Source organism: Lissotriton vulgaris, unplaced genomic scaffold (genome assembly GCF_964263255.1).
Source record: "Lissotriton vulgaris unplaced genomic scaffold, aLisVul1.2 SCAFFOLD_3336, whole genome shotgun sequence".
Taxonomy (NCBI): Eukaryota; Metazoa; Chordata; class Amphibia; order Caudata; family Salamandridae; genus Lissotriton; species Lissotriton vulgaris.
In genome coordinates, this window is record NW_028252605.1 from 49,961 (window position 1) to 77,479 (window position 27,519).

Consider the following 27,519-nt stretch of genomic DNA (forward strand, 5'->3'; position numbering starts at 1 on the left):
TTGCTGCTCTATTTCCAGGTCTATACATTAATCTTTTGTTATATTGTCTAGCCTCTAATTTCTTAGAAATTGATTCTGCTTGCATATGGGAAGATGTAATCACAGAATAGATTCTCCTTATGTGAGGGAATTAACCATGGGGCACCAACTACATCAGTGCTCTTCGTTGACTATTGTAAAACTGAGGAGGGTAGTTCTTAACGGTGAGATTGTAATGCACTTTGTTATTCTATAATCCTGCACTTCAGTAAGGGCAGACTATTTCCATTATACGTCATGATAAACCATAGGTGATGGTCTCTATTAATCTATTTTTCATGTTCAGTCACTTTTGTTCTCAACATAATTTGTCCCTCTAGAATACCACAAAATTGGTAGAGAGTAAAATAATGGTACCCAATTAGGACACAATGTTTAGCAATACCAATCACACAATTGTGTTAGAAGCAAGGGGCTGAAATACAATGTATGAGCCAACTGGTGCAATCAATCTCAAAAGCTTACACAATTAGAGCACTATAGCACACACTTCATCATTTGAATAGAAGAAATTAAAATTAAAAATTAGAGAAACCAGAGAGCGGTGTTTCGGAAAAATATATATACACTTTGTGCATTTATTCAAAAGAAAACATTTTATCACAGTGATAACAACTCATTTTTAAAAAATATACATAAAGTATATTGAACATTTCATTAAAACATTAAAAATCACATGAAGTAAACATAGGTTAAAAAGTGCAAAAGGTCAAAAGAACATGGGTCGACGCGGCGTTTCGGTTACAGGTTAACAATATTGAACCTTCTTCAGGACAAAGTTCTAAAAAGAAACAAAAAATTACTTTTTTTGCAATTACAGTTTTTCAACCAAAGCTTTTTTCCAAAACAACACTGTTCATAGGCTACACTACTCGATAGTTGGCGCTGTGTGTGCTATAGTGCTCTAATTGTGTAAGCTTTTGAGATTGATTGCACCAGTTGGCTCATACATTGTATTTCAGCCCCTTGCTTCTAACACAATTGTGTGATTGGTATTGCTAAACATTGTGTCCTAATTGGGTACCATTATTTTACTCTCTACCAATTTTGTGGTATTCTAGAGGGACAAATTATGTTGACAACATATCTCCCCTGTCCCTATGACGACAGATAAGGGGGCCTCCTTTGTATTTCTACAGTCACTTTTGTTCGTCATCTTCCAAGTTATGAAAACATCATCAGTGTATCATTTCCATGATTGTATATTTTATTTTCAGTGGAAATAAGTCAGAATAGACGTTGAGCTCAAATTGATGTATATATAAATTCTGTAGGATTTGGGAAAATTAAGTTCCTTCTATTTGAAGAAAACAATGTTCTTCAAATTTGAAGTAATTATTTTTCAATGCAAGTGCTGGTGGTGTTAGAAATTGGTAGGGCTTAAATACCAGCCCTGCCCACCGTGTGAGGGGCTGAAACAAGTAGTGCTGACTTCCGCTAAAGAATTTGAGTGGATTCACCGCCAAGAAAAATTTGGGCCAAATAGGCTATTTTACAGCACTATTTTCACAGTTGAAGATACTACAATGGAAGCCTTAGCACTTTGTCCCGGTCCACCAAAGGCTGAAAAAAATAAAGAAATTGCAACTTTTTTAAGAGTTGAAAAGGTTCCTCCTGGTCAGCCCTGCTGCCCCTACCACCTCAGGGCAGGCTTCAAAGCACAAGGGCTCTCCACAGCAATGCCTCCACTGCTCTGTGGACAACTGGACCCACTTGGAGTGAGGAGTCCTTTGCTTTTTGTGTTGCTGAAGCAGGCAAACAGGAGGCTAAACACTTGACCTTTGGAAAGAAGTTCCAGCCATTGGCTACCACCTAGAGTCCCTGAATGAATCATCTTCTTCCATTAAGAGCAAGGAGCCCTTCCAGCAGGACCTTTTTATTCTGGCCGAATCTTCCCATGCCTAGGAATGTTGTGAGGAGGTGGTGGATTAGATGCCATTTGCAACCTTTGAACTATCCGATGACTCGAGAAAGTGTACCACCCAATCTTAACTATTTTCTCACTTTCCTGACGCTCCTTTTGGAACACTTTCTCTTTGCCTTAAGGTAAAATAAAACAGGAGCCCAGGTTTCAACACAGCATAGCATAGCTGCCATCAGACAGTCCTGCCTTAAGCTCGTTAGTTACTCACCTATTTTGAAGCACTCTCTTCATATCTGACTGGATAAACTGCGATAGAACCCTAACTGTCTTACAGGATCCTGGCAATGAATAAGACCAGCCACCCTAGTAATATCCAAGTCAATAGTGATAGGTCTAATGCTGTACAAGCCACAGGAAAGCAGGGGGAGTCTGGCTCTACTACTCCGGTTAGGAATCCTTAAAGGTCCAGTGCATTCCACTCCCACCTAGTTCTTTTTTTCACAGAATCATTCCCCAACCTTTTATGCTCCGGGTCAAAAAAGGCAATATGTTTCCCGAAGCCTCAATCTTTTTCCAGGCTGACAGCTTATATGAGGCAGATATGGTATTTGAAGTCTCTCTCAAAATCCAGTTCAGTTCTGGTGAGTTTTTGAGGGAAAACTACTTTATAAAAGCAACTTTTACACTTTACAGTAGTCGGTGAATGGTTATACCCCGATTCAATTGTTACAGAATCCTGCAGCCCGCCTTCCCACATTTACAGTATGTATTTTGTGAGCATGTGCATTACAGCTATCTATCACATAAGCCTTTGTTCATGGCAGAACCCTTGCACAGAGCTCATAAACTCCACACGGGGCTTACCATATTGAAATATGGACCCACCCTTTTCAAATATTATTTTACTGGCTTTAGAAGGATAGTTCCCTCCAACTGGAAGTAGAGATAAAAAGTTGAGGGAGGAGTGTAGTTCAAAGACATCGCTCACTCTAGGCTGCATTTGGCATAAACATACCAAAAAGCCAGGTTTGGTTTGAGCTTTGCTGTTTATGATACTGTCTGTTTCTATTCACACCCATTCCCCTCATCCGATTAAACTGCCAATAAATAAGTAACCCTCCCAGCCTTCTTGCTAGCTGTGAGCGCTGTATTGTTTTTTGGCAGGAAGTCCTTTTTAGGCCTTAAAGGTATGCCAGTTACTGCCACGGGAGAGAAGAGGTACCAGGAGAACTGATTTACTGCTCCAGGCATTCAAAAAAGTAGGAATCATATTCCCATAAAGTCACCTTTGATTTTATACTTAACAAAAAGCTACATTCACCACTAAATTAGATTTTGGATATATATTTTTAATACTTTTGAAGGATTTTCCTAACATGATTTGTGACCTTTAACCCCACATCTGCTTACATTTCTACCCCCTACCCCCACTGGTGAACCTTTTTACTTTGAACTTTGCTGACAGTTAGTATGTATTGTTGCAAAATACATATTGTGGGCTTACCAAGAATGTACAGGGACTTGGAACCTGCTCATTTCTTACCAATATCTGGCTTTAGTGCCTCTCTTATTTGATTGTATTATATCGGACAGCTTTATTTGTTTCAGATTGTCCATCTTGTTTGTTCCTCCTATGTAGCATGGCCTTTTTACTGGCTTCTGTTCTTCCTCTGCTCCCTTTTAGGGAACTATTTATTTATTTTTGTTTAAGCTCTCCAAGAGAGTACTTGTGTTTTACAGCTGTCTCACTCATGTGCTTTTCTCCTCCTCACGATCTCTTGTTCATGGGCCTTTTTCTATATATTCACAATCGTGTTGCTTTTTCTTACCTGTGGGCTTCTGCCCCCAATCCATCCACAGAGCTCAATATAGCTGTGACTATCCTCTCTCTTGTTGCTTCTCTCCCCCGTGCAAAGTGTTGTTACTTCACTCCCTTCCCAGGTGTTGCTTCAGCCCCAGCCCTGGCCCCACCCAACCCACTCAGCCATACAGTTCTTTGTTTTAGAGAAAAAAATAACTTTCACATTAGGTTTTAAAAAAGTGCTTTTGCGCTACTTTTTTTAACATTTTCCGGTCCTTCTCATATATTAGTCAATAAAAAACAGTGTTTTTTTGTAGGCATGTTCTTGGGTGTTGAGCGTATTCGCTCATGGGGGCAGCCCTTCAATACCAAACATTCCTAGCATCTATTGTGGATTTATGTGGAATTGCAGTCCACACACGATTCGGAAACAGGATTTCAAGGCAGATGTGCACCATTGGAAAGGAGACACTCTCCCCTTTCCACTGGTAACCTACATGCCTAGACTCCTTCCCAGCAGAATTCCTCCCCAAATTCTCCCATCCCTGGGTGACTGATCATGCTGTCAGTCTAATTACAATGGCCAAGAAGGGAAAATTCTAATGAGAGCTATATCCCTTGGGAGTTGTTCACTAATGCCTGAGGGGTTGATATCCCACAACAGTTAACATACCTGCCATCCAGTGGGGAGTTTTGCTTGGTGATTGCAGTCCCAGACGCAATCCTGAGCAGGAACCACCTTTTTGGGAGAGATATCATTGGAAAGGGGACTTCCCCTTTCCAGTGATGCCTCTCCCACCACTGAAGTTCCCCGCCGATGGGAGGGAATACCATCAGAGGCATGGAGCAGTTCTCACATACTCCTAACTGTGTGTCTTCTGGTGGGCTAATGATATCTTCATGCTGATGTCATTGATGGGGGCGGGGAATCCGTCAAAAGGAAATAGAGGGCAGCCTTCGGTGCACGCACTAGCACTCATTGTTCCTCCTGCAGCCCACCAGTGGATGAACAGTACACATCCACGGCATTACTGAGGTAAAGTGCTGGACATAAACGGTTCGCCCTCTGCATTAAAGCAGTTAAACACAAATATACTTTTTCCAAAGGAAACATGAAAGCAATATATCCAGTGAAAATAACAATGTGTAGCTAGTTGCTAGAGGGGCATACTAGTCTTAGGGGGTCATTAGGATGACGGGCGGACTTAGTCTGCCTGCCATCCTATCGGGACTAGGGACCGCCCGCCATAAGGGTGGGGGTCCCGTGGGTGGAGTAGGATTCGGCCGCCACAGTGGCGGCCGCATCCTGCATTTATAACATTGTGGCCGGCGGTGCTCTCTGCACCGCCCGCCTCAATGCCATAAATGCATGTATGCATTTGCATACACAATGCAGCAGGCACCTCGCGGTGCCTACCGCATTGTATATTCAAATGCAGGGGGGTACCACAGGTACCCCCCCGTGTGCACCCCCCACCGCTCCTTCACTTTGGGGGCCCGCAGGTGGGCCCACAAGTGAAGACCGCATGCCGATGCCACCACGGAAAGGCACCTGCCCAGGCCCATCGTAATATGGCTGGCGGTGTCTAATAGACACTGCCACCATATTATTCCTTTTCCGCCCCGGCCGCAAGGCGACCGGGGCGGAAAAGCGGCAGACGGTCTTGCCATCCGCCGAGGTCCACCCCGCCATACTAATATGGCGGAGGGAAAATGAGCGTGGATGTTGGGCGGATTGGCAATCCGCCCGACATCATAATGGGCCCCCTAATATTTAGAATGTCACACTTTTAGATATTAAGCACCTAGCCCTGAGAGTTTCAAGGCACAAACAGGGGTGACTTTGCTAATGTTTTAAACATGGTTTATTATATATATGAATGGTTTGTTTTGATTTACTTCTGCAGCAATTCAGACTGTAGACATCCTGAGCAGAATTGTTTGCCTGGTGTCGGTTTTACACTCATTTGTGTATGCAGTGTAGATATGCACTGCAGCCCGTTTGGGACTTTGAATTTTTATGCTGCTCTCCTATCACCTTGGCCTAGTTACTATGGACTCAGTTACAAGATAAATAAGCCCTTTGGATTTAACCAATTTCCCGCCATGTTCAAAGGTGAAAGATCATGCACTAGGAGGCAAATTAGCAGTCTCCAAATGCAGTCTACAAAGCGTGATAAATCTGGGGTGACTAAGCAGAAAGGCAAATTTCCTATACTAAAATTATATCGAGGCCAGCATTATTCTCGTGATGGGTACCATCATGTTGTGAATGCTGAAGTGTGTCAAATTACCAACAATATAATATGTCGAGGTCAGCTTTACACCCTCGCATTGTCTCTTACTCTTCATCCCCTCTCTTTTTCCCTATGAGCACACCTGTCGTCCAGTTTCCTGGAGTACTTCCCCCTTAGCTTGCCTCATAATTTCCACATGTCTTACTAGGTCTTGTCACTAGTCCTCTTTATGCTGCAAGGCAGACCTTTCAATACAATGCATTGTATTTGGCAGCTCATTGCCTCATTGAAGGCCTGCTGTCCTTAGATTCCAAGGACCCTGATGTACCAAGCATTTTTGCAGTCGCAAACGGCCCTATTTGCAGAATCGGGCCGTTTGTGACCAGAAAAATGTATTTTGGTATGTGTAATTTTTAAATTGCGATTTGATAACATTTTACTGAATTGCAGTTTGGAATTACGAATACATGCAAATCCAGTATAAGAAAGGGGCGTGTGGTAAGTAAGAATGTTTAGCAACCAAAATGCAGTTGCTAAACATTCTCATTTCACCACCTACTTCAATAGGTGGCAACCCACTCGCAGTTTGTCAATGCTCGTAAAACGGTTTTTAGGAGCAGACAGTGGTCCCACTGACCACTATCTGCTCTTAATAAATTAAAAAAACCTTTTCAATTTTCTTTCTTAAACCCAACCCGTTTTACCATAAGAAAAACAGGCTACAATAAAAAAAAAGTATTACTTTATTTAAAAGCAATCACAGCCATGATTGTCTGCTGACTCCAGCAGGCCTCCTTCCCTTTGATTTTAGCGATCCTTAATGGGTCGCAAATTGAGACCTAACTCATTATTATTCATGAGGTAGGTCAATTTGCGACCCACCAGGAATTCTGTAAATGAAACTCTATACGTTTCATACAATAGGAAAAGTGATTACCTAATTGCGATTAGCCGAAAATCGCAATTAGGTAATCGCTATTTCTAATATTGATACATCCGGCCCCAAGTCCTACCTGTAGTAGAAGACACACCGTACATCAATTATCAGAACAACATGCTCTGCGTGTCTGGTGGGTCGCGTTTAGACCCCAGCCCGTCAGACATGGCCAGTGTGTGTTCTTCTCCTGACACTCCAACCATCTAGAGCTGTGTTGCAGATGTGATGCTGCACGTTCGGAACCTCTGAATAATACATTAAATTAGTGGCACAGCTGTTCTCAGCACCCTTAGCAACAAGCCGTCGCTTCACTATTCACAGGAAGATGTACCAAACAAGATCCACATACGGTCATTTTGTTGTGAAGTGGAACAACTTTTTTGTGTTACCCACATTGACTATTCTGCACCAGCTGTCCTCACTGTTGAAGGAGCCGATCTGAGTGCACTCTGGGACATGAAATGAAGATCTTCTTTGGAAACATTGCATTTTAAAGTATGGCATGTGTAATGAATACTTATGAATAGTTGTCATTTATGAGTGTTTTTGTGATTATCAAATATTTTCAACCTATAAAGTTTGTACTATGGAGGTCGTAGTTTACACATCTGAGAATTAATTATTATCAGTTTATTTAATGTTCTCTTTTTTACGTGTATGTTTATTAAGAATTTTATAACTTTGTTAACACTGATAATAAATAACTCAATGTGCTGTATAAACATATTAAATAAAATAGAGATACAGTTTGCAAACATAGGCAATAAAGTAACCATATCTTCCAGACATAAAATTATTTCAAACTATCTCTCATCACTGCCTTCTGCACCTATAACTTTGTTAATGAATTAAAACAAGAGACTCTTCTTTAACCCGTTCTGCACTGATGACAGAACCGCTCCGTCATCAGCCTCGGTAGCGCCTTGCTGATTACGGAGCGGTTCTGTCATGGCCCGCTCGCCGCGCCTGCGTGGTGCGGATTCCGCGCCTGCGCTGGGCGTTCTATTGAGCGGGCGGGGCCATGACGGAACCGCTTCGTCATAAGCACATCGCTACCGAGGCTGATGGAGCGGTTCCGTCACCAGCAGTAGTGCGCTGCGCGGCCATCCTACCCCCTAGTGCTGCGGCAGAATTGCCGCCGCAGCGAAGGGGTTAAAGAAACGTATTTTCTCGGTAGGAATAACTGGATTATTTAATACCAAATGAGACTGATGTGCTCCGTGAGCTCCCAGCCATCTGCAGTTTTAACAGCATATGTTTGTATGTACCTGTTTCATATGCACACCCCAAACACATATCCAAGTCATTTTAACTGCAACTTTTTCTTTTTCAGTAGTGTTCAGTCAATTCGAAGTTAGTGTTTTGTTGTGATAGGTGCAGGTAGCTATGTCAGGGACTCTATCTCACTCCATCTCTATTGTGCTGATCCAGTTGCCCAATCGGTGCGGCAGGTAAATAATGTGATGGATACTTGACTCCCTTTAATGCACAAAACAGACACTGTGTGGACCCTTAAGGATCATTTGAATGTTTGAGTAGTCTTTAGGGGTTATTGACATACGCATACAAATTTGATATGTTCGATGCTCTCCTTTGAAATGAATAACGCTGATTTAAAAATAAAAATAATATTTTCCTGGGTTTCTACCAAATTGATTGGCATGAATATCCACTTATCATCCATCTAAGGGCCTTATCACGAGTCTGGCGGTCCATGGACCGCCAGACTTGTGATGGTGCATCTGTGCAGTCTTGCGACAACCTTATTACGACCAGGGCGGTCGAGCTGCCCTGGTACCACCGCAGCCGCCAGGGATCAGAGATCCCTTGCGGTGGGCAGTGGTCTTGAGGCGGCAGTATGCTTGCATGGGTCGGCTGTGGCCCCGCCAAGCATATTACGATTTTCCTCACCGCCAGACTTTTCATGGCAGTGCGACTGTCTTGAAAAGTTTGGCGGTGAGGAACAAGTGGGGCCCTAGAGGGCCCCCTTGTGACTCTGTGCCTTGGGGTGCAGGCGGGTGGCACATGTTGTGCCCCCATGTGTGCATGCATCCCAGGTACCTGCACTCCATGGACTGCACCAGTCAAAGCAATGCAGGCACAGATTTTGACGTTCCCATTGCAGTGTCTATTTCAGAGGCACTGCCACGGGAACACAAACAACAGCCGGCCAGACAGGAGAAAACTCCTAATCTGGTGGGCAGTTCAAACATGGGTGTTCCTGCTCCCTCACTGCCAAACTCATAACAAGGTCCTAAGTCTTTTGTATGAAATCTAATTATCGTCTCATGTACTTTGATGAGTTACACCTGTTTTTCTACTTGTAAGTGAACTAACTATACACTTTGTAAGGTACATATTAGTGCCTGCCACCTTCTGCACATAGGTGTAACTTCGGATAAAGTTTTTTGGGAGTGTTTACGCCGTTACGCTACGCTGTTTCCGGAGGAGGAGGAGCTAGTTCGAGCTGCTGCTGATGTGTGGCGTGGTGCACGGAGAGTGGCGTCCTTGCTGCGGGTCTCGCCAGGAGTTCGGGTTCGCGTTTTGTACCTGAGGCCCGTTGATCCCGTCTATCCCGTTTTGGCCCGTATTGGCCCGGGGGACGGAGAACAGAGGTCGGAGGCTGGTCAGAGGCTGGTATCCAGCGCGTGTGGTCGGCACGCCCATAACGCCCGCGAAAACACACACGCTTGCGAGCCCTGTCCTGCCCTGCCCTGCCAGAGCACCGCCAGAGCAAGAGCCCACCAGAGCTCTTCAGTGAGGCTAGAAGGAGGCTCAGAAGACAAGGAGACAAGAGATGAGGGTCGGGGCTAAACTCCGGTGCCCGTGTTTGAATCGGGTCACGCATCAAGGCATCAGTAGAAGAAGTAAAAGTAAGTGGCAGTGGAGGAGGAGGAGGCAGACAGTCAGACGACCACGGCATCGATAGTGGGATGGCAGTGTCTGAGGAGTGTCTGGAGAGCGAGGTGAGCGAGGCGGTTGGGGAGCTGTTGGCGTGCACCCCCTTGTCTGCCTGCCGCCGTACATTCATTCCGTGTGACTCGTGTGATTCGCTTGACTCGCTTGGACCTCAGGGACCCCTGTACATCTTTTGTGGTACCCCGTGATCTGTAGTGGTCCACAGTGGTGGGTCCCTATCCAGCTTGGAGTCCCAGCCCGGGCCCGGGGGTTTGTGTGGATTCATGCTGTGCCCTGCCTCTTGTCAATTAATCCTTAAATAGGTTGGACTCGGATCAATCACGAATAAATCCTGATATAGACGCTGAACAGTCCCTTGGTCAGTGCGAGCGGTATGTACAGTGAGAACATTATGAACTGGTAATTGCATCGCGGCAAGCACCCAGTCATAGTACCTACCGAGTATCCCATTCTGCCACAAACTTTGCCATAAACCTTTACCATCAATTCGCAGAGTCTACTACAGTCACTACAGTTGTTACGCCACCATATCCCCAGTGCCAGACGGGGGTCGGAGTGTGGGTCTGATTGGAATCTGATTGGGCCACTGCTGAATCGCCCAGGCCTAGGGCAAGGTGGTATGTGAATAGTGGTGAATAGTAGTGGGGTATCTGTGAGGCAAATGAGGAGTCTTTGAGGCAGTGTCAGTTCTGCCAACTCTTTCAGGGTTGTGCTCTACATTCATCCAAACTCATACGTATGGTTATCTGCTTTCAACGCCTCTTATTAACTGCTGGAGGAGTAACAAGTCTAAGTGATGTTAAATCTCTGGGGCAATGGTAATGTCTGTAAGGCGACTGCGCTCACAGTCAAAAGCAAAATCAGCAGAAACTATAGTAACCATTGATCAGAGTGCCAAGTGCCTCCTTAGTCCTCTAAAACCTCAGAAAACTATTTGTCGACGCAGAAGTGGTGCGCATCTAACATTATTGAAATCTTATCCATCAGTAAAGTCAATGTTTACTAAAAAGGGAAGAAGTTCTAAGTGTGGAACTGGACAAAAAAATGGAGATGAAGGGATGGAGGGGAATATATCAGAGGTTTCAATGGACTCTGAAATAATAGCTAAGAATGAAGTGGAGAGTCATATAATAGGATCAGAGGTGCTTTTCCCCGTTGTAACTATAGTAAAGATGAATGGAGGTGAATGCAATGTAGGACCCCCTTTATCAGTAAGAAGAGTATATCTGCAGAAAGTTGATGGGGAGGATAATAATTTAGAAATGGATATGGAGATGTCCCTATCCAGACTTGAGACAGTGGGCTCTCCTCAAGGCAAGGGCAGTGAAAGAAAGGAAGCCAATCCAAACTCTCCACTAGCAGATCTGATATCCCTTTTTGAAAAGGCAAAAGACAACGTTAGTGTGTCTCAGAGGCTCAGGTAGGACTCCCCATTAATAAAAGTAAGTGATCTCACTCCAAAAATGGAACTGCAGAAAGAATGCAGCTTACCTGTTGGGCAGGCGAAAACAGAGGACTTAACTCTTCCGGACATTGCCATTCCATTGGAAATGAATGCGGTTCGAGTGAAGCAGCTAGAAAAACTGGAAGTTCAAAGTTTGATCTCAGAGTCGCATTCTAACAAAGAAGGATTGACATCTCGAGAAGGAGTTCATACACATACGCCTATCATGTATAGTAGTACTCCTACTAAATTATCTTTGGTTTCGGACTCACATGATTTCTCTGGTGAAGAACTATCAATGTCATATGATAAAAGGATAAGGAATTCCCTGTATTCACTGGTCGTGAATGAGAATGCAGGGGCAGAGGGGCTAATGAACACGTTTTTTAAATTGGAAACCACCCTGTCTGCAATCTTGTCTTTGCTGGAGAAAAGTACTTCTAACACCGATCATATTCTCAGAGTCCTCATGCCCATTTTGGGAGGGGTTTTAGATCTTAAACATCATAGACAGTCTTGCGTGAATTGTGCTTATGCTACAGTTAGTAAATCATGTCAAACGCATAATATAATAAATAATGCTGATAAAGTGTTTTGGATAGGGGACCCAAAAGATTTGCTGGTAGACTTATCAATCTCAAGCCCGTCCCAAGTTAACCTTAAGGATTCTGCAAAGGTCCCCATATCGGGGGAAAGGTTAAATGTAAGAGTTTCTCCTGTAACAGACACAGTGTGTGTTTTTCCAATCTTTGATATGTGTAAGTCAAAAAATCCTAAACCTCAACAACCAGGTGAAATAATTACTATCCTAGAGAGTTCTGCTGTGGGGGAAGTTTCTATAGTAAGAAAGGGAACAATTAAAAACAGTCATAGGAGAAAAAAGAAGTTGAAAAATCGCCGGTTCCCAAAACCCAAGCAGAGAAAGTTGTGGTTCCAACCAGCAAAGGAAAAGGAAAACTCTTACATAGCCCTTATGGACGAAAAGAATACTATGTCTTCTGTGGGGCAACTGAAAATGAGTATGACTCCGAATCATGAGCAGGATCTTGCCCTTCAGCAAAATAGTTCGCCTGTTAGGCCGAACACCAATCAGAATAATGATGGGGAAGGTGAAGGCAGGTTAAGAAGGGGCTCTAACCAGTACAGTAGCTCAGGTATTAAAGAGGCTAATTTAAAAAGCTTTGTAACATTCCCGAGAGTAGAACTAAGTGGTGCCGCACAGGAGTCAATTGGTCCTGTAGTGTCATCAACAATTCCAGAATCAAGTAATATCGGCGGAGTTAGTCGGAGAATGATTATAGTGGATAATAATAATAAAGGGGTGAATTTAAATGATGATCTCCCCAGAAGCCAGCAAGATATTAATTTAACTAGGCTTCCCGATTCAGGAGCTCAGCAAGTGAATAAGACTTTGATTTTGATCCCACTCTTTGATGCTGAGTTAATAACATTGAATAGAAGCGCCGTCCTTAGAATTATATCTGAAATAGATGATTTAAAGCTAATTACCAGTAATGATATAGAACTGGTTCATCTAGACTGGAGGTACAAACCATATGTAACTAAAGCCATTTTTACATCTGCGGTAGTGTACTTACTCGTTTTAGCAAATGTGGACAGATTCAGGAAAAGAGGAATAGATGTTCTAAATACTATGGTCCCTCATGGTGTCCCCCCCCCCCCAAAAGCCTCGAAATACCTAAACATCGGCAGGGGAAAGGATTTATTGAACATGAGGGAGAGAATATACCCTCAACATTTGAGGTCTTGGAAATAACAGTAGGAAGGGTATCGGGTGCAAGAGAAATTAAGTTTTCAGCTCCCGAGGTCTAAGAGGTCCTTAGTATAGATGGGGGAGATGAGGTGTCTAAATGGAGCTCGATTGCAAGCACTCTGAATGGGGTAAAAACAACTAATACAAAACCCATAGAGCGGGGGGTAGCCTTTTGGGGACAATTGTGTCGTGGAACATGGCGGGGCTTGGAAAAGAAAAACATAAGCTTAAATCCTTAGAATACCTAGCACCCAAGATAATTTTCCTCCAGGAGACGTGGGCAAGGGAAGAGTTTCAGTTAGAGAACTACTATGTGTTCTGTAGTGAAGCAAAAAAATCTACAAAGGGGCATGCTAGTAGGGGTTTAGCCATTTTGTTAAGCTGTGAGTTAGCATGGGACCCTGTGATATACAAACACTCATCAAATTGCTGTATCTGTGCTAAGTTAAAAATGGAAAAAGATAACTTGGGACATGCAACCTTTTTGCTTTTGGTAAACGTGTATATTCCACCTGGGAAAGCGTTTACTTAATTGGTTGACTCCATTTGCTCTTTTGTGCAAGACTTATGTAGTATTGGAGAAAGAGTATGTATATTGATGATAGGAGACTTTAATGCTAAAATAAGTAATAGCTCCATCTCGTCCTTTTCTAGTGTGGACTTGAAGGAGGTTTGGTTTATACCAGAGTCAATATTCCCGGCCAATTTAAAATCAGACAAACGTGGCCTTTTATTGTTGCAGAATCTTAGGAATCTTGACCTAGTATTATTAAATGGTAGATTCCCAGAGGACTCTCCCGCAGCACTCACCTTTCACGGGACATTTGGCTATTCCCTTCTTGACTATATGGCTGTGTCCTTTCAATTATTCGGGGCATGTTCACAGTTTAAAGTGCTTCCCACTAAATTGAGTGACCATAACATCTTGGCTGTAAATTTAGCATTACACTTCGAGAAACCTGAACTCTGGAATCAGAGGAATAACAATGTAACTTATTCTCGAAATAGTGGTTGCACTTGCAGGTCACACAAGAACCCTCCGAACTTCCAGTGGGTTTTTAAAAATATTGTGCCTACTTCAATCTGGGAGAGCCCGATTGTGAATTACGAAAGAGTAATGGCTGCCATAAGAACCCTTGGTAGAAAGAAGCAAGTTGAACGAACTGCCCCTAAAGTAACATTCCCCACTGAAATTAAAAAGCTTAATATTAAGATAAATAGGCTGATTAGATCCCAATTTAGAGATCCTAGCCCAGTAAGACAAAAAGAGATATATAGATTAAAACAGGTCCGGAAAAGAAAATTAGCAGCTGTCCGTAGGGCCTCTGAAGATGAAAAATGGGTTAACCTTAGGGAGGTGGCACGTTCGGGGAATACTAGAAAGTACAGGGCCTTAATGGCTAAATTCTGCGACAGTAGAGAAAAATATCAACCCATGTTAATTCCATGGTCTATTTATATTTCCTTACTGTATGCCCCTAATCCACTAGATGAGGAGGTTGAGGGCTCTGTTAATACCATAGCATTGGCAGGTGATGTAGAAGCGCCATCAGAGAGGGAAATTGAAGGTTATATTAAGGGGTCGAGATACTCAGGTGCAATGGGTCCGGATGATGTCCCTGTTGCCATAATATAAAAAAGGACTGCGGCGATTGGGCAAAAGTACTACAACCCTTATTTGTCCATTGCTACAATTTCAGGGACATCCCTTACTCCTGGAAGGGAAGTATAATAGTCCCGCTATATAAGAAGGGCCCTAAACACTCCCCGGCAAGTTTTAGGCAAATCTCCCTGTTAGATGCGACGGGAAAACTGTTTGCGAAAAGTATCCTGGTTCATCTACAAGAGTGGGTATTTGGAAATAATCTAATTCCCCTTGAACAGTCAGGGTTCAGGAAAAATAGTGGCACCTTAGATAATATTTCTGCTCTGCAAACCTTAATTGATAAATATCCCGTTGGTCGGAAGATACCATTGTATGCAGCATTTATTGATTTCTCCACAGCGTTCGACAGGGTAGATCGGGGGACGCTGTAGAGGAAATTGATCACTATGGGGATCCCAGGGAACCTGCTAAGAGTAATAATTGCTCTCCACTCTTCAACATGGACCCAAGTTCTGTTAGGGGGGACTCAAGGTCTCTCAAAGAAAATCTCTACTAACAACGGTTTGAAGCAGGGGTGCTTATTGGCTCCTTTACTTTTCTCAATCTGCATAAATGACTTACCGAGGCGGGTTGGGGAAAGTAAAGGGGATCCTCCTCAATTGGGTGACCTAAAAATAAGTTGTTTGCTGTATGCAGATGATGCTATAATAATGGATTTACCCCAATTGGACTGCCGAGACAACTGACGGAATTGGTTAGGTACACTAAGGAATACTTTTTAAAAATAAATGTCTCAAAGAGTAAAGTGATGATTTTTAGTTAAAATGGCTGTAAGGTTAGAGCAAAGCTAAAATGGTTTTTAGGAGATGAAATAATGGAAATAGTAAAATTTTACCCTTATCTAGGAAAATTCTTCACTAATAGGTGTTCTGCTAACAGACACATGGACCACTGCAAAAGTAAAGCTATTTCACAAGCCTCTGCAATTAATCGTTTGAACTTGCAATGTGGCCAAAGACATTTTTTGCATACTATTGCAGTGTATAAAATAAAGATTCCCCCCTCTTTGAATTATGCAAATGAAATGATAGATGAATGCGATTGGATAAAAATCGAAAAAGTGGAAGGTAAAATTTGGCGACAATTATGTAATCTGAGTCATGCTGCGTCAATCGCCGCTCTTAGGCTTGAATTTGGACTTCTTTCGACATATGTTTTAACTATGGCAGCTTGCTTAAGGTGGGGAAATGCATTGATAAATTGTCAGGAAAATCTATTAAGGTTGGCATTGAATAAGGAAATTTTCATTAATATGTTGTCAAAAAGTGTAATTTTTAGGAATTATTTAAAGTCTTTAAGCAGTTTTGGTTTAGACTCTGAAGGGCCAGCAGGTTTGGACAAAATTGCATTAAAGCATATAATTAAAAGAGGTATATATGTGATTTCACGGGAAAGAGACTTGGAAATATGCCGTGTGAATAGAAGGTTCGATTGTATCGTGGAGAGCTTTGCAGTTAAAAATCCTCAGCCGTACATTCTTTGGAACTTGAATCATGGAGTTCGCAGAGTGATTTTATTATTAAGATTGAACCAGATGCCTTTAAGGATTGTAACAGGCGCCTGGGAGGGTATCCTCAAAAACGAAAGATACTGTGATTTATGCAATGGTGGCATACAAGATCTTAATCATGTTCTGATTGTGTGCCCAGCGCTTCTTTCAATATGCCGCAAATACTTAAGGCATGATTTTTTACTGTATAAAATTTCCACAGCAGAACAAGCCCGTAACTTTCTCCTGTTTCCCTCATCTGAATTGATTTGTTTTAAAAATTTTCGATTTTTAAAAGATTTTTTGAATGTCTATTAGAAAAATTAGTGGGCGAGGGTGATCCTTAGGTTTTTTATAGTATTATGTGATGTGATTTTATGCACTAGCCCTTTTTAGGCACTTTAAGCACTTTAATTGGTCACTAAATATGATATTTAATAATCGATTTTTAATTGTGGATTAGTATTCCTGTAAGAAAGTTAATTTCCTAAATGCATTTTCTTAGAAATATAGCTCCTGGGCAATTATTTGTGAGAATTGCCCTAGAATAGGGTATTCAATGTATTAGCACTTTATGTAATGCATTAGCACTTTATTTAGAACTTTACTAAAATATTTTCTGCTATTGCTATTCCGAATTCATCTTTCTAAAAAAGTGTTTTAACTATTTATGTAAATTGTTATGTGTATATTGGATGATACGTGTACTCTTTTTTAAATATGTGCCAATCAAATGTAGATTATTTTATAAAACTAGGGTGATAGTTAAAAGTCTTACCCACCTGAAATGATCGTTATTGGCCGCAAGTGTACTCTATTAGAACATTGATGCCCATTGGAAGTGATGAACTTAATGAAGTATAAAGATTTCCACCTCTTGAAGGATGCAATTAAGAAACTGAACTTGTAGCTTTTTGTCTCTTGGACATTAACGTCTGTTGTTCTCAACAATGCAGAGTCTAAATGAAGAATAGTGATTATGTAACCTTGAGTGTAATCTAGGAAAATTGAAATCATACCTTCTTGTATTTTAAATATTGTGATTTGTATAAAATAATGTTTTACTGATATTTTATGTGGAATTCCTTGGAATTCCAAATCATAATAAAATAATAATTGAGAATTGCACATAGGTATGTGTTGAGAACACATACGCTTATAAATATATATATGTGTGTCAGCATTCAGTTACTTCAAATAGGACACTTTCCCCGTTTACTCTATGTGCCATTACCCCGCAGTTTTTACACTGCAAAATCTTTTACAACACAGGGCTTTACCACACATTCCATTACAATGCACTACCCATTACAAAGCAATTTACTATTCCTAACTTCACGGTGGCGTTACTTTGGGGAACGCATCACAATAGTTTGCGGTGTAAAGCCCAGCGTTGTAAAAGCTTTTGCAGTGTAAAAAATGCGGGGTAATGGCATGCGGAGAAACGCATGCGGGTAAAGGATATTTACCTTTAACTGCAGAACCACCTCCATGATGTAAACTAAAAACACCCATTTCATGTGTGCTTCTTGGTGAATCCCCTATTGAGGTTGCATATTTACCTTGCACCGTTTTTCCTGATACAAATCTGTGATCGGGGCCCTGAATGGATAAATTGCTAGGTGAAGTTGTCCAGTGCTTCTACGATCTTTCTGACAGACTGCACAATTTGTTTTACAGAGAGTTTGGTGAAGCACCTGCCCTCCTACCAGATTGTCACGCCTGCCCGAGTGAATGACTTTGGAGAGCCTTTCCCACACACTCACCACTACCACCGGAGGAAGAGAGATGCAGAGGAACCACCTGGGCCCCGCAACACCTTTTATCACATCAGTGCCTATGGGCAACTCTTCAGGCTCAGTCTTAGCGCTGATGCAAGCTTCATTGGTCCTGCATTTGCTGTACAGCACATTGGAGCCTGGAGTGGACAAGTGGAGCCTGAAACCCAAAGGCACTGCTATTACAGTGGGCACGTGAATGGACATCCAAACCACACTGTAGTGCTGAGTCTGTGCGGAGGCTTGGTGAGTGCTCATATCCCTAACCTATCATACTCCCGAACACACTCTGTGGAGATTCAGCTTTTACACTAGCAAAAGACAGAAATGAGAGAGTGGTGACTTTAGTTTTAAAACTGTGTTATATTGCAGCGTGGTGCAAATGTGTATTTTTCTCTGTTTTTGGAGCTAATTTGGCCAAAACCCAAGATATAAATGTGCCCCTTTATGTGAATTCAGTCCCATGTCTGTTGAATGGTCCAGCCATGTCAATTGTTAAGTTCTACTTTCAAGGATCATGTGAACAAATAGGTGCTTCATAAAAGGTTTATTCCAGTTTTCAGTGTCCATCACCTACAGTCCATGTTTAGCCAGCTCGCCTTCTCAGCTACCTCCGATACTCATCCAACCAACATTCCAGAATGGAATTCATGATTGGCACACTATACCAGCCAATCAAGGCAGACCACAGCACATCCCCTTACTATCAATAGTTTAAAGAAAAGAATACAACCAAACATCAAGTGGCAATACATAAGTATACAGCACAGAATATGTTAAAGTATTTAACATCATACTGAGTTAACTATTTTGTTCACGCAAATGGAGATGTGTTTTTACATTTAATCAACTAAACATAATAAACTCATGCATGGTTCTATTACTACAATTAAATCTATTAAATAAAGAAGTATATGCAACAAATATAGCAGGAGTATACAAAATAAACACCTCTTTAAAGGAACTTACCTATGCTATTACATGAAAGGAAATCAGATCAAACCTTTTTGCCATCTGGGTTTCAAGTTTTGCCTTTTGTCATGATTCTCTCTTCCGATTCCCATCCTTTCCATAATAGGAACATTAACAACAGAGCTATCAAGCAAAGGCCTATGAGCAACTTTTACAGCATTGACCAGCCTTGACATACTCCACACGCCACTAGACTCTAGAATGAAAACATTCTTCTTGGCCTTCATGATCTTATAATGACCATTAAAATTGGAATCCCCTTTCTTCACAGCACCTAGGCTTCTTAACATACACCATATCTCCCACACACCATTCACCTTTCCTTACGCCATGCAAATTATCAAAATGTCTTTTGCATTTTTGTTGATACTCCTTCACCTCATCTTCCTTCTACTTAATAAAATCTTCATTGTACTTGGAGTAAGGAGTCATAAGACCAACCACTTCTTATGTGATGGCATATTAAGTTTATTTATATAGCACACTTACGCATCAGCTTTAGTGGCTTTAAGAACCACACTTCATAACATTAGCTAAAAGGTGGGCACTTCCCTAGGCAAGACCCAGACTACAGGAAATAAAACTAACAAGAAATGATACTCATTTAAAAGTCAAGTCCTGCGCATTGTCCTAAATCAAGGGAGACAAGTTTCTGATCGGAGTTGCAGTGGGAGAAAATTCCAAACCCTTGGAATGGCAAAAGAGAATGCTCTGTCACCAAATGTCGAAATCTAACTTTAAGCATTGACTGTAAGAGTTGATCCACCAATGACAGTCTTCTGGGGGGCAAATACCATCTGAATGGATTTATGTAGCAGTGTCATAGATTTAAGTAGCATTGGAAATGCAATAGGTCTCACAATTGTTTGAGTTATAGCTGTTGGAATTGTAAATAGCATCCTTTTATTATGTGTTATGGAGTGTATGTATGTGGCTTGTAGTAGAATTATGTGTGTTGTATTGGATTAGTTAGTTGTGGAATTGTGTGACATGGACTTTTGTGCTGTGGAGTGGATTTGTGTAGTGTAATTATGTGGCATGGTGTGCTGTAGAATTATATGGATAGATTTGGGAGTAGAGGTGAGGCAGTCCTCTTGAGCTATGGGGCACCCCTTTTCCATACCCAGAGAGACAGGCTTAATTTCTTTATGATGGGCATCTTCTTGTTCACTTTGGCTTTGCCTCAAGCCCAGTAATTGTCCGTTAGGCCCTTGGGTTACTGGTGGGTTGGCTGCTGTCAGCAAGTGGTGTTGGAGACTTACTTAGATGTTCTGAGGTCACAGCCAATGGAGTTGCCACTACAGTTCATCAGATAGGTGTGAATTATTAAACATCTGAGTGATTTATGTACTGCTTGCCCTCTCCCCATCCCTGGGTAACCTGCAATGAAAGGAATGACACACAGCTCTGTTAAGTTTCTCTGATTCCGCCTCAGGAGTGGATGGTAGCCAAGCAGGTGATCTTGTCCCACTAGTGGGGCAAGGGGAGAGCCGGACCTGCTGGTTACAACCTACATCAGGCAGAGGCCATGAAGACAGAGTGCCACTAGGTGGGGGGCTGGAGGCTCTGCTATGATGGATTTTTACCTTCCGACATCCGGTGCGCTTTACCAGACCATGCAGAGGCAGGCCTCAAGGTCTGTGTTTACAATTTCACCTAAGATATCTGCTATATAGGTATCTATTGAGAAACAATTTCTGGCCATTATTAGTGCAAAGATGTAAATATAAGCGAGGTAACAAATGCGTCCATCAAGTCAATAAGTGCGATAAGTGCCAGCAGACTCAATTATATTGAACTGCTGTCGTGTGATAATATTACCATTGCCCCCGAGGCTGAAACAGCAGGTTATTGTGGGTGTACCAACCAAAAAGACCTGGACATTTAGGGCCTTTAATGCAAGTGGCCCATAATGTGATTTGCAAAGTGCATACCTTGGGCTGTGGTGTTAACTGAGTATCTACTGTATATGGGTGTGTGAGTTTCAGACCTCAGAATGGATATGATGTGATATTTACCCATGCCCCCCTCCACACCCGTTTTGGACATGCTCAAACTCAGGAATTACTCAGTTTACCTGTATCTATTTATAACATATTATAAATGGTGCAAACAGAGGTGGGTAAGACAGCAAATTAACAGGGTGAGCTGAGCCAGAGCTGAGCTAAGGGTCTGGCTTGGCTCTTTGAGCCACTATGCGAGTCGAGCCCTAAAAATATTTATCTTGTTGTCATACAACAAATGTCAGATAAAATATGATTTAGTCAAATCACAGTTCAAAAAAGTAGCTTTGTTTCACATGTGGAACCTTTGACATTAATATGTCCATTAAAGCAGTGCACTGAGAAGTGCTTATTAAAAGTGATAACTTTTAAGCATGAACTTAGAACCTTTCTGCCCAAACAATGCGCCCTATTTACATCTAGGGAGATGCGTCACGTTGTAAAGCCCTGGGTCACATTATACCTGCGTCAGGTATAATGTATGCAGGGGGGCGTTCCTACGCAGGAAAGCCTCGTAAAAGTGACACAGTGAAATCTCCAAGATTTCACTGCGTCACTTTTAGGACACCACTGCGTCAAAACCTTACGCCTGCTTGAAGCAGGCATAAGGAGTGACGCAGTGTAGTGGAAATAGGCCACAAATGCATTGCTGGAGTTGAGTCGTGCTTGCGACACAACTCCGGCAATGCGTGACTTTTGCCCCAACAGATGCGTCAGAATTTCTGACGCATCTGTCAATCCTTCCGCCATGGTGCGCCGTATTGTAAATACGGCGCATCCATGGTGGCGCAAGCATTTTTTAGGGTGGTGCAAGGAAAGTGACGCATCTCTATAGATGTGTCACTTTCCTGTAAATCTGCTCCAATATATTTTGTACAGCTTATATTTGTAACAAGGACCTTTGAAGGTGCTTTCATTTGCTATATTGAAGAAAAAGGAGGATCAATGAAATCAAATCTTTGCCTGTGATCACTCAGTTTGGTTAAGCGGGGAATCTGTGTTTATTAAAATGCATGTTTTCTAGTTTTACTTTGTAAAAAACAGCCACTAAACAGATATCTATTTGTGTCTCAAATATTTGTGTAACTCAAATAGTAGTGCTTTGTTTTACCTGTTTGTGCATTAAGGTAGTTGAGCCATGTTGCAGGCAGAAGCCATATTAAAAGCTGGGCTCCAGGTTCCAACAGAACCTGGAGCGGAGCTAGGCCTCAGGTTCGAGCTTTCAGCTGCTCGCCACACCTCTATGCGCAAATTACGCAGGCAATAACTAGAAGGATGCGAGATAGGTGGACTTGTTTTATTCTCACGTTTGCAAACAGGAGTTTCCTTCTGAATCAGAATTTGTTTGGAAAGGTAAATGAGCCTCATAGATATGGATGGGCCCTACTTATTTGTGGGAAAGTTTGCATATCACAAGCCACCCAAGAAACCAACCTGAGCATCCCAACAATTCGGGAAATCCTATTATCCATATCATGAAGGGGAAATCAGGAGTCTGTGTATTTCTGAATAAATGTACACTTCATATATATCATGTCTTTTGACTTTGTTCAAGTCATCCTGTATAAAAATAGTTAATCATGCACAAGCTAAACCCTTTAAAGCCTGCTTATCATTGAGTAAACAGAAGATATTGCAGCCGCTCTGTTAACTTGCTCGTTCCTACGAGCCTCTTGCGCCCCTGACGCACCTCCTGGATACCCTGCAGCGCCCCCCGACCACTCCGGGCTCTGCTTTCCAGGACTGCTCCTCCTGTTTTGCTGTGTCTACTTCATTCTAGCATAAGTGTAATTTACGGTCTACATGCGTCTTTTCCTGCATCATGTGACACACCTGAATAAATATTTTTTTTTGTTCTGTATAATGGGTCTTTATTCAAAGTCTGTGGAACAAAGCCAAAATAAGGAAGAGTCGTGAGAAACGAGAATAAGCAATTTAAAAGAACCCTGGTGCCAAAGGAGCAACCATATGTGGGGACTGGGAGGACATGAAAGCAGGGTGATAGAGAGGCCAGGAGGGGTTGGAACAAACAGAGTGGGGTGCGCAAAGGATGACAGCAACAACAGGGAAGGAGGGTGCTAAGTTGCACTAAAATAGGGCGCTGAAGATGAATTTGCACCTGTAAAAGTGCCAGGAAGGGATACTGTGTAAAAAACAAAAAAAAAGCCCCTAAGCAGAAAGCAAAAACGCGGAAGCATACAAGTCCTGCAGCAATCAGAGCCCACAAAGTACATACAACAGATGATTCTTCAGCGCAAGCGCTGTAGGCTCGACCTAAAAATTACTCTTCTGTGAAAAGCGAAGTAATTGCAAAACTAGGGGTAATATTCTTATTCCTGAGCACTCGACATTCCGGTAGGCAGCCTGATTTTGTGCTATCTGGAGGTGCTAAAAAACTTTAGCTGATGACACTAAATTAATGGTATTGCCATTAACCAATCTCGATTGGATTAGAGTGGTAACCACATTTTACAAAATAAATTATCTCTACCTTTGGGTCTTCAAAGGATAAACCCATTATACTGTAGAGTTCAATAAACTCATTTCAGGTATCTTGACTTTTGCATAAAGGTTAAAGTTTAATGCCCACATGCATTATTGAGAATTGCATTCGCAAACAGTGCGAATCGCAATTTTCGGGCGTTTGCGAATGCAATTCTCAAATTTGGGATGCATCATGCTTTTCGCAATTTTAGGAATCGCAACCATGTTGCAATTTCTAAAATTGCGATTGCATTTAAGAAATTGCAATTTGAGATTTCTTAAATGCAATGCATGAACATTTTTAATTTGCGAATTCGCAAATAGGAAGGGATAAATGAGCATGAAGTTGACCTTCATGCTAATTTGCGAAAACTTTCAAAAATGCACAAAATGCATTTTTGAAAGTTTCATGTTACACACAAAAATGTCCTTGGGACATGTGTGTGTGAAACTTGCACTTAAAGTTACATTTCAGGGGTGCAAGGGGGGTCCTTTGGACCCCCCTCTGCACCCTTGAAACTGCATTCACAAATTGCGATTCGCAAAATGCTAATCGCAATTTGTGAATGCCTTCCCATTCATTCCTATGGGCCTCTTGGCCCATAGGAATCAATGGGAAGGGATTCCTTAATTGCGATTCGCAATTAAGGAATTTTTAGAAATCACAAATAAAAATGCGATTTTTTGATGCATAGCAATTTGCGATTTCTTAATTTCGATTCCTTAATCTTCGCAATTAAGAAATCGCAAATGCTAACTTTGATGCATGTGGCCGTTAGCTCTTAGGGTCTGATTATAATGGGTCAATAATCACAGTTTGGGTGCAAATTCCTGCTTTAGCCCAAAAAGGGATTGCAGTTTGGGTGCAGATGGCAGGTGTTTGGTCATGAAATTTGTGCAATGTAGAAACTTTTCAAAATCGTGGAAGAAAATAATGCACATGCATTAAATGTCACTTCGGAATGGGAAATGCACTATGAAACTTTCCCAATCCTGAAATGCTCAATTCGTATTTAGGCACACATTGCAAACCTTCTAATTTGCGCATCCCACAATATTGCAAATTAGTTGGAGCACAATTTGTATTGGATTTTGCAGTCCCATTGTGATAGGGCCCATATTTGTAGTGCACAGTTCACTTATATTTGCACAATATTTGGTGGACAATTCTCAATTATCTGTTTTAAATGATAAACAGTCATGAAAATCTTGATCACAAAAAAAACATATTGTTAGAAATGGGGTCTCTAGTTGGCAGAGGTAGGTACCTTTGTCCAAACAGGGTCCCTTGCTTCTAGTCAGAAGAAGTGGGATACACCCTTTAGATAACCCCTGCTCACACTCTAGGTATCTTGGAACGAGTAGACAAGCTTATCCCAAAGGCAATGTGTAAAGTATTTGTACCCAAAACACACAGTAATACACTGATAACATCACACATGGACATCGCACCAGTTTCAGAAAAAAATACTTAATAAGACCAAAAACGACAAATCCTACATACAGGTAATAAGATATGACTTTAGAACAGTTGTTGCAAAAATAAAGATTGTAGAAAACAAATAACTCCACCTGGCTCTATTGCGATGTCGTGATAGCAATAAATCCAAAGTACGGCACCGACTGCGAGGAGCGGGCATTTGTCATGGAGTCACACGTTTTCCCAAAAAGCAGTACCTTGGAAACAAAGTCTATGATGATGCACGTCATTGTGAAGGTGAGGCGTTAGTGCAGAGTTGGAGACCGGCTCCCTGGCTGCCCCAGGGGAGACGAGTTGTCGTGTCTGCGAAGAGGTGACGTTTTGAGTCCAGAACATGGGAAGATGGTTGCGTCGGTGGTAAGGCGTCATTCCGGTGACGATGCGTAGTCAGCGTGTTTGTGGAGTCACCCTCAGTGGTTATATGCAATGTGATAACAGGATGCTGGCGATGGCGGAGTCGGTGTGAGCGATGGTGTCGGAAAATGCCGATAAATGCAGGCGTCGGCAAAGCGTTGTTCACTTCACGAGCAGTGCCCTGGGCCTCAGTGCATGTCACGGCGTCACAGTGGTGTCGCTGACAGCGTGATAGACAGGTGTTCTTACTTCTTTTAAGGTGCTGCCACTTCCCAACATCAGAAACAACCTCCATAAGCCCAAAACTGGAATAGGCACCTCATGGCAGGTCAGACCTCTCAGCAATAGAGTTCAGGGGAGCTTGGGGTGAAGTCTTTGTGTCCCTGAGAATTCAGAACAGTAGGCCAGCACACTCAAGCCCTTGGAGATTCTTCTTCAATCAGGCTTCACAGCAAAGTTCCAGACATTGTCCTTTCCTTGGAAGAAACAGCAACTCCTCCTCACAGACCGTCAGCTCTTCTCCTTGGTAAAGGTTCCACTTGATTCCAGAAGTGATATAAAGTTCTGGGGTTTAAGGTCTACTATTTATACCCAATTTTGTCTTTGTTCTCTTTGTGCAAGGTTCCCTTTGCCCAGTCCAAACCAGTTCTGTCTTCTAGGGTGCAGTATGGCTTCAGGGGGAGGAGACAGCATTGTGCGAGGCATACAGGCCCTATTCAGGTGCAAGGAAACCTCCTTCCACTACTCTAAATGCAGCGAAGCACCATTCAGCTCAGCTCTAAGTCACCCAGGAAGGGCCAGGCACACCTCAACTCCTCCAGTGGCTGTCTACAGTGAATGAACATCCCCAGCCACTGTCACTCCAAAATCATACAGTCAATCCACAAACTGGTAGATGCACACTGAATAGTTAAACAAGAAAATGCCTACTTTCTAAAAGTGGCATTTTCAGCACATACTGCAAAAAACATCTTTACTAAAAGATGTGCTATTAAATTCTGAGTTCAGAGACCCTAAACTTTATTTCTCTATCTTATACCAATGGGACGTTATGCTCGTAAGATGTTTCAAGGTATCTCCCATTCTATCCTATTGAGCAGATAGCCTTTCAATAGTGAAAAACGAAATTGGCAGTATTTCACTATCAGGGCATGTCGCACACACCAGTATATGTCCTTACTTTCACATACACTACACCTGCGCTTGGAGGTACATTGGCATAGCATAGGGGTGCCTTACATTTAAGAAAAGGGAGGCTATTGTCTGGCAAGTGGGCGCACTTGGCAGGTCAACATGACAGTTTAAAACTGCTCACAAACACTGCAGTGGCAGGGCTGAGATACCTTTTCAGGGTTCCTCACGTGGGTGCCACAATCAGCGCTGCAGGCCCACTAGTAGCATTTGATTTAAAGGCCCTGGCACACTCCATGCACTTTACCAGGGACTTACCAGTAAATCAGATATGCCAATCAGGGAGAACCAATTGTAATAACAATTTACACAGGGAGCACTTTCACTTTGACACTGATCAGCAGTGGCAAAGTGCCGAAAGCATCTACGCCAGCAAAAACGAAATCCAGCAAAGCATAAAATTACAGGAGGCAGAGGCAAAAAGTCAGGATAATCCGGAATGTCCTTATCTTACCTTTCAAGTTTGTTGTCTTTCTGTTATCTGTACCTATCCACACATATCCTCTTGTATCTTACCATAATTATCACATCTCCAATGGCTTCTGGCTAGACCTTGTACAAAAGTTTAATTGTGCCATCTTAATTTTCATACTTTTGGGAAATTTGCATTACGCCTGTTACATGAAATTCCCAAAATTTCGCCCTTATGCCACTTTATATAATTATCTGCCATTTGTGGTAAAAAGTTACAGAAATTGTGCCATTCATGAACATAAGTGGCTGGTGTTTGCGGTGACATCCTTATGTTAAAAAATGACACAAAGACATATTTTTCGCTAAAATATAGCACAAAATGACATATTTGCATTTCGCACAATTTTGCCAAAACATTTTCTAACTATGCAAAAGAAAATGTATTGAATTTTGCACACCACTACTTCTGGCACAGTTTTTATTTGATTTGCTTTACCTTTGCTTTTTTGCAAGCTTTCATTGCTTTGCTCCCCTGTATCTTCCCACATGTATTTTTTCATCATATGTACTGCCACTCCTTTTTGTGTGCGTTTGTACACCAGCGGATTCATGCATCTGCTGCAAAAAACTCTGCCAAGCAGAAGGTTACTTGTTTAGCAGGTCAACTCATTGT

The 27,519-nt window shown here is 42.1% G+C and overlaps 1 protein-coding gene across 1 annotated transcript in view; it reads left to right on the forward strand.

Moving 5' to 3' along the window:
- Nucleotides 1–27,519, forward strand: part of LOC147662098 (A disintegrin and metalloproteinase with thrombospondin motifs 20-like) — a gene marked incomplete at its 3' end in the record, with an annotated part of 123,504 nt that overhangs the window by 15,559 nt on the left and 80,426 nt on the right. The window contains exon 2 of the mRNA XM_086951113.1: nt 17,851–18,194. Within this exon, the coding sequence (XP_086807239.1) occupies nt 17,851–18,194 (344 nt within the window). The remainder of the gene's footprint in view (nt 1–17,850; nt 18,195–27,519) is intronic.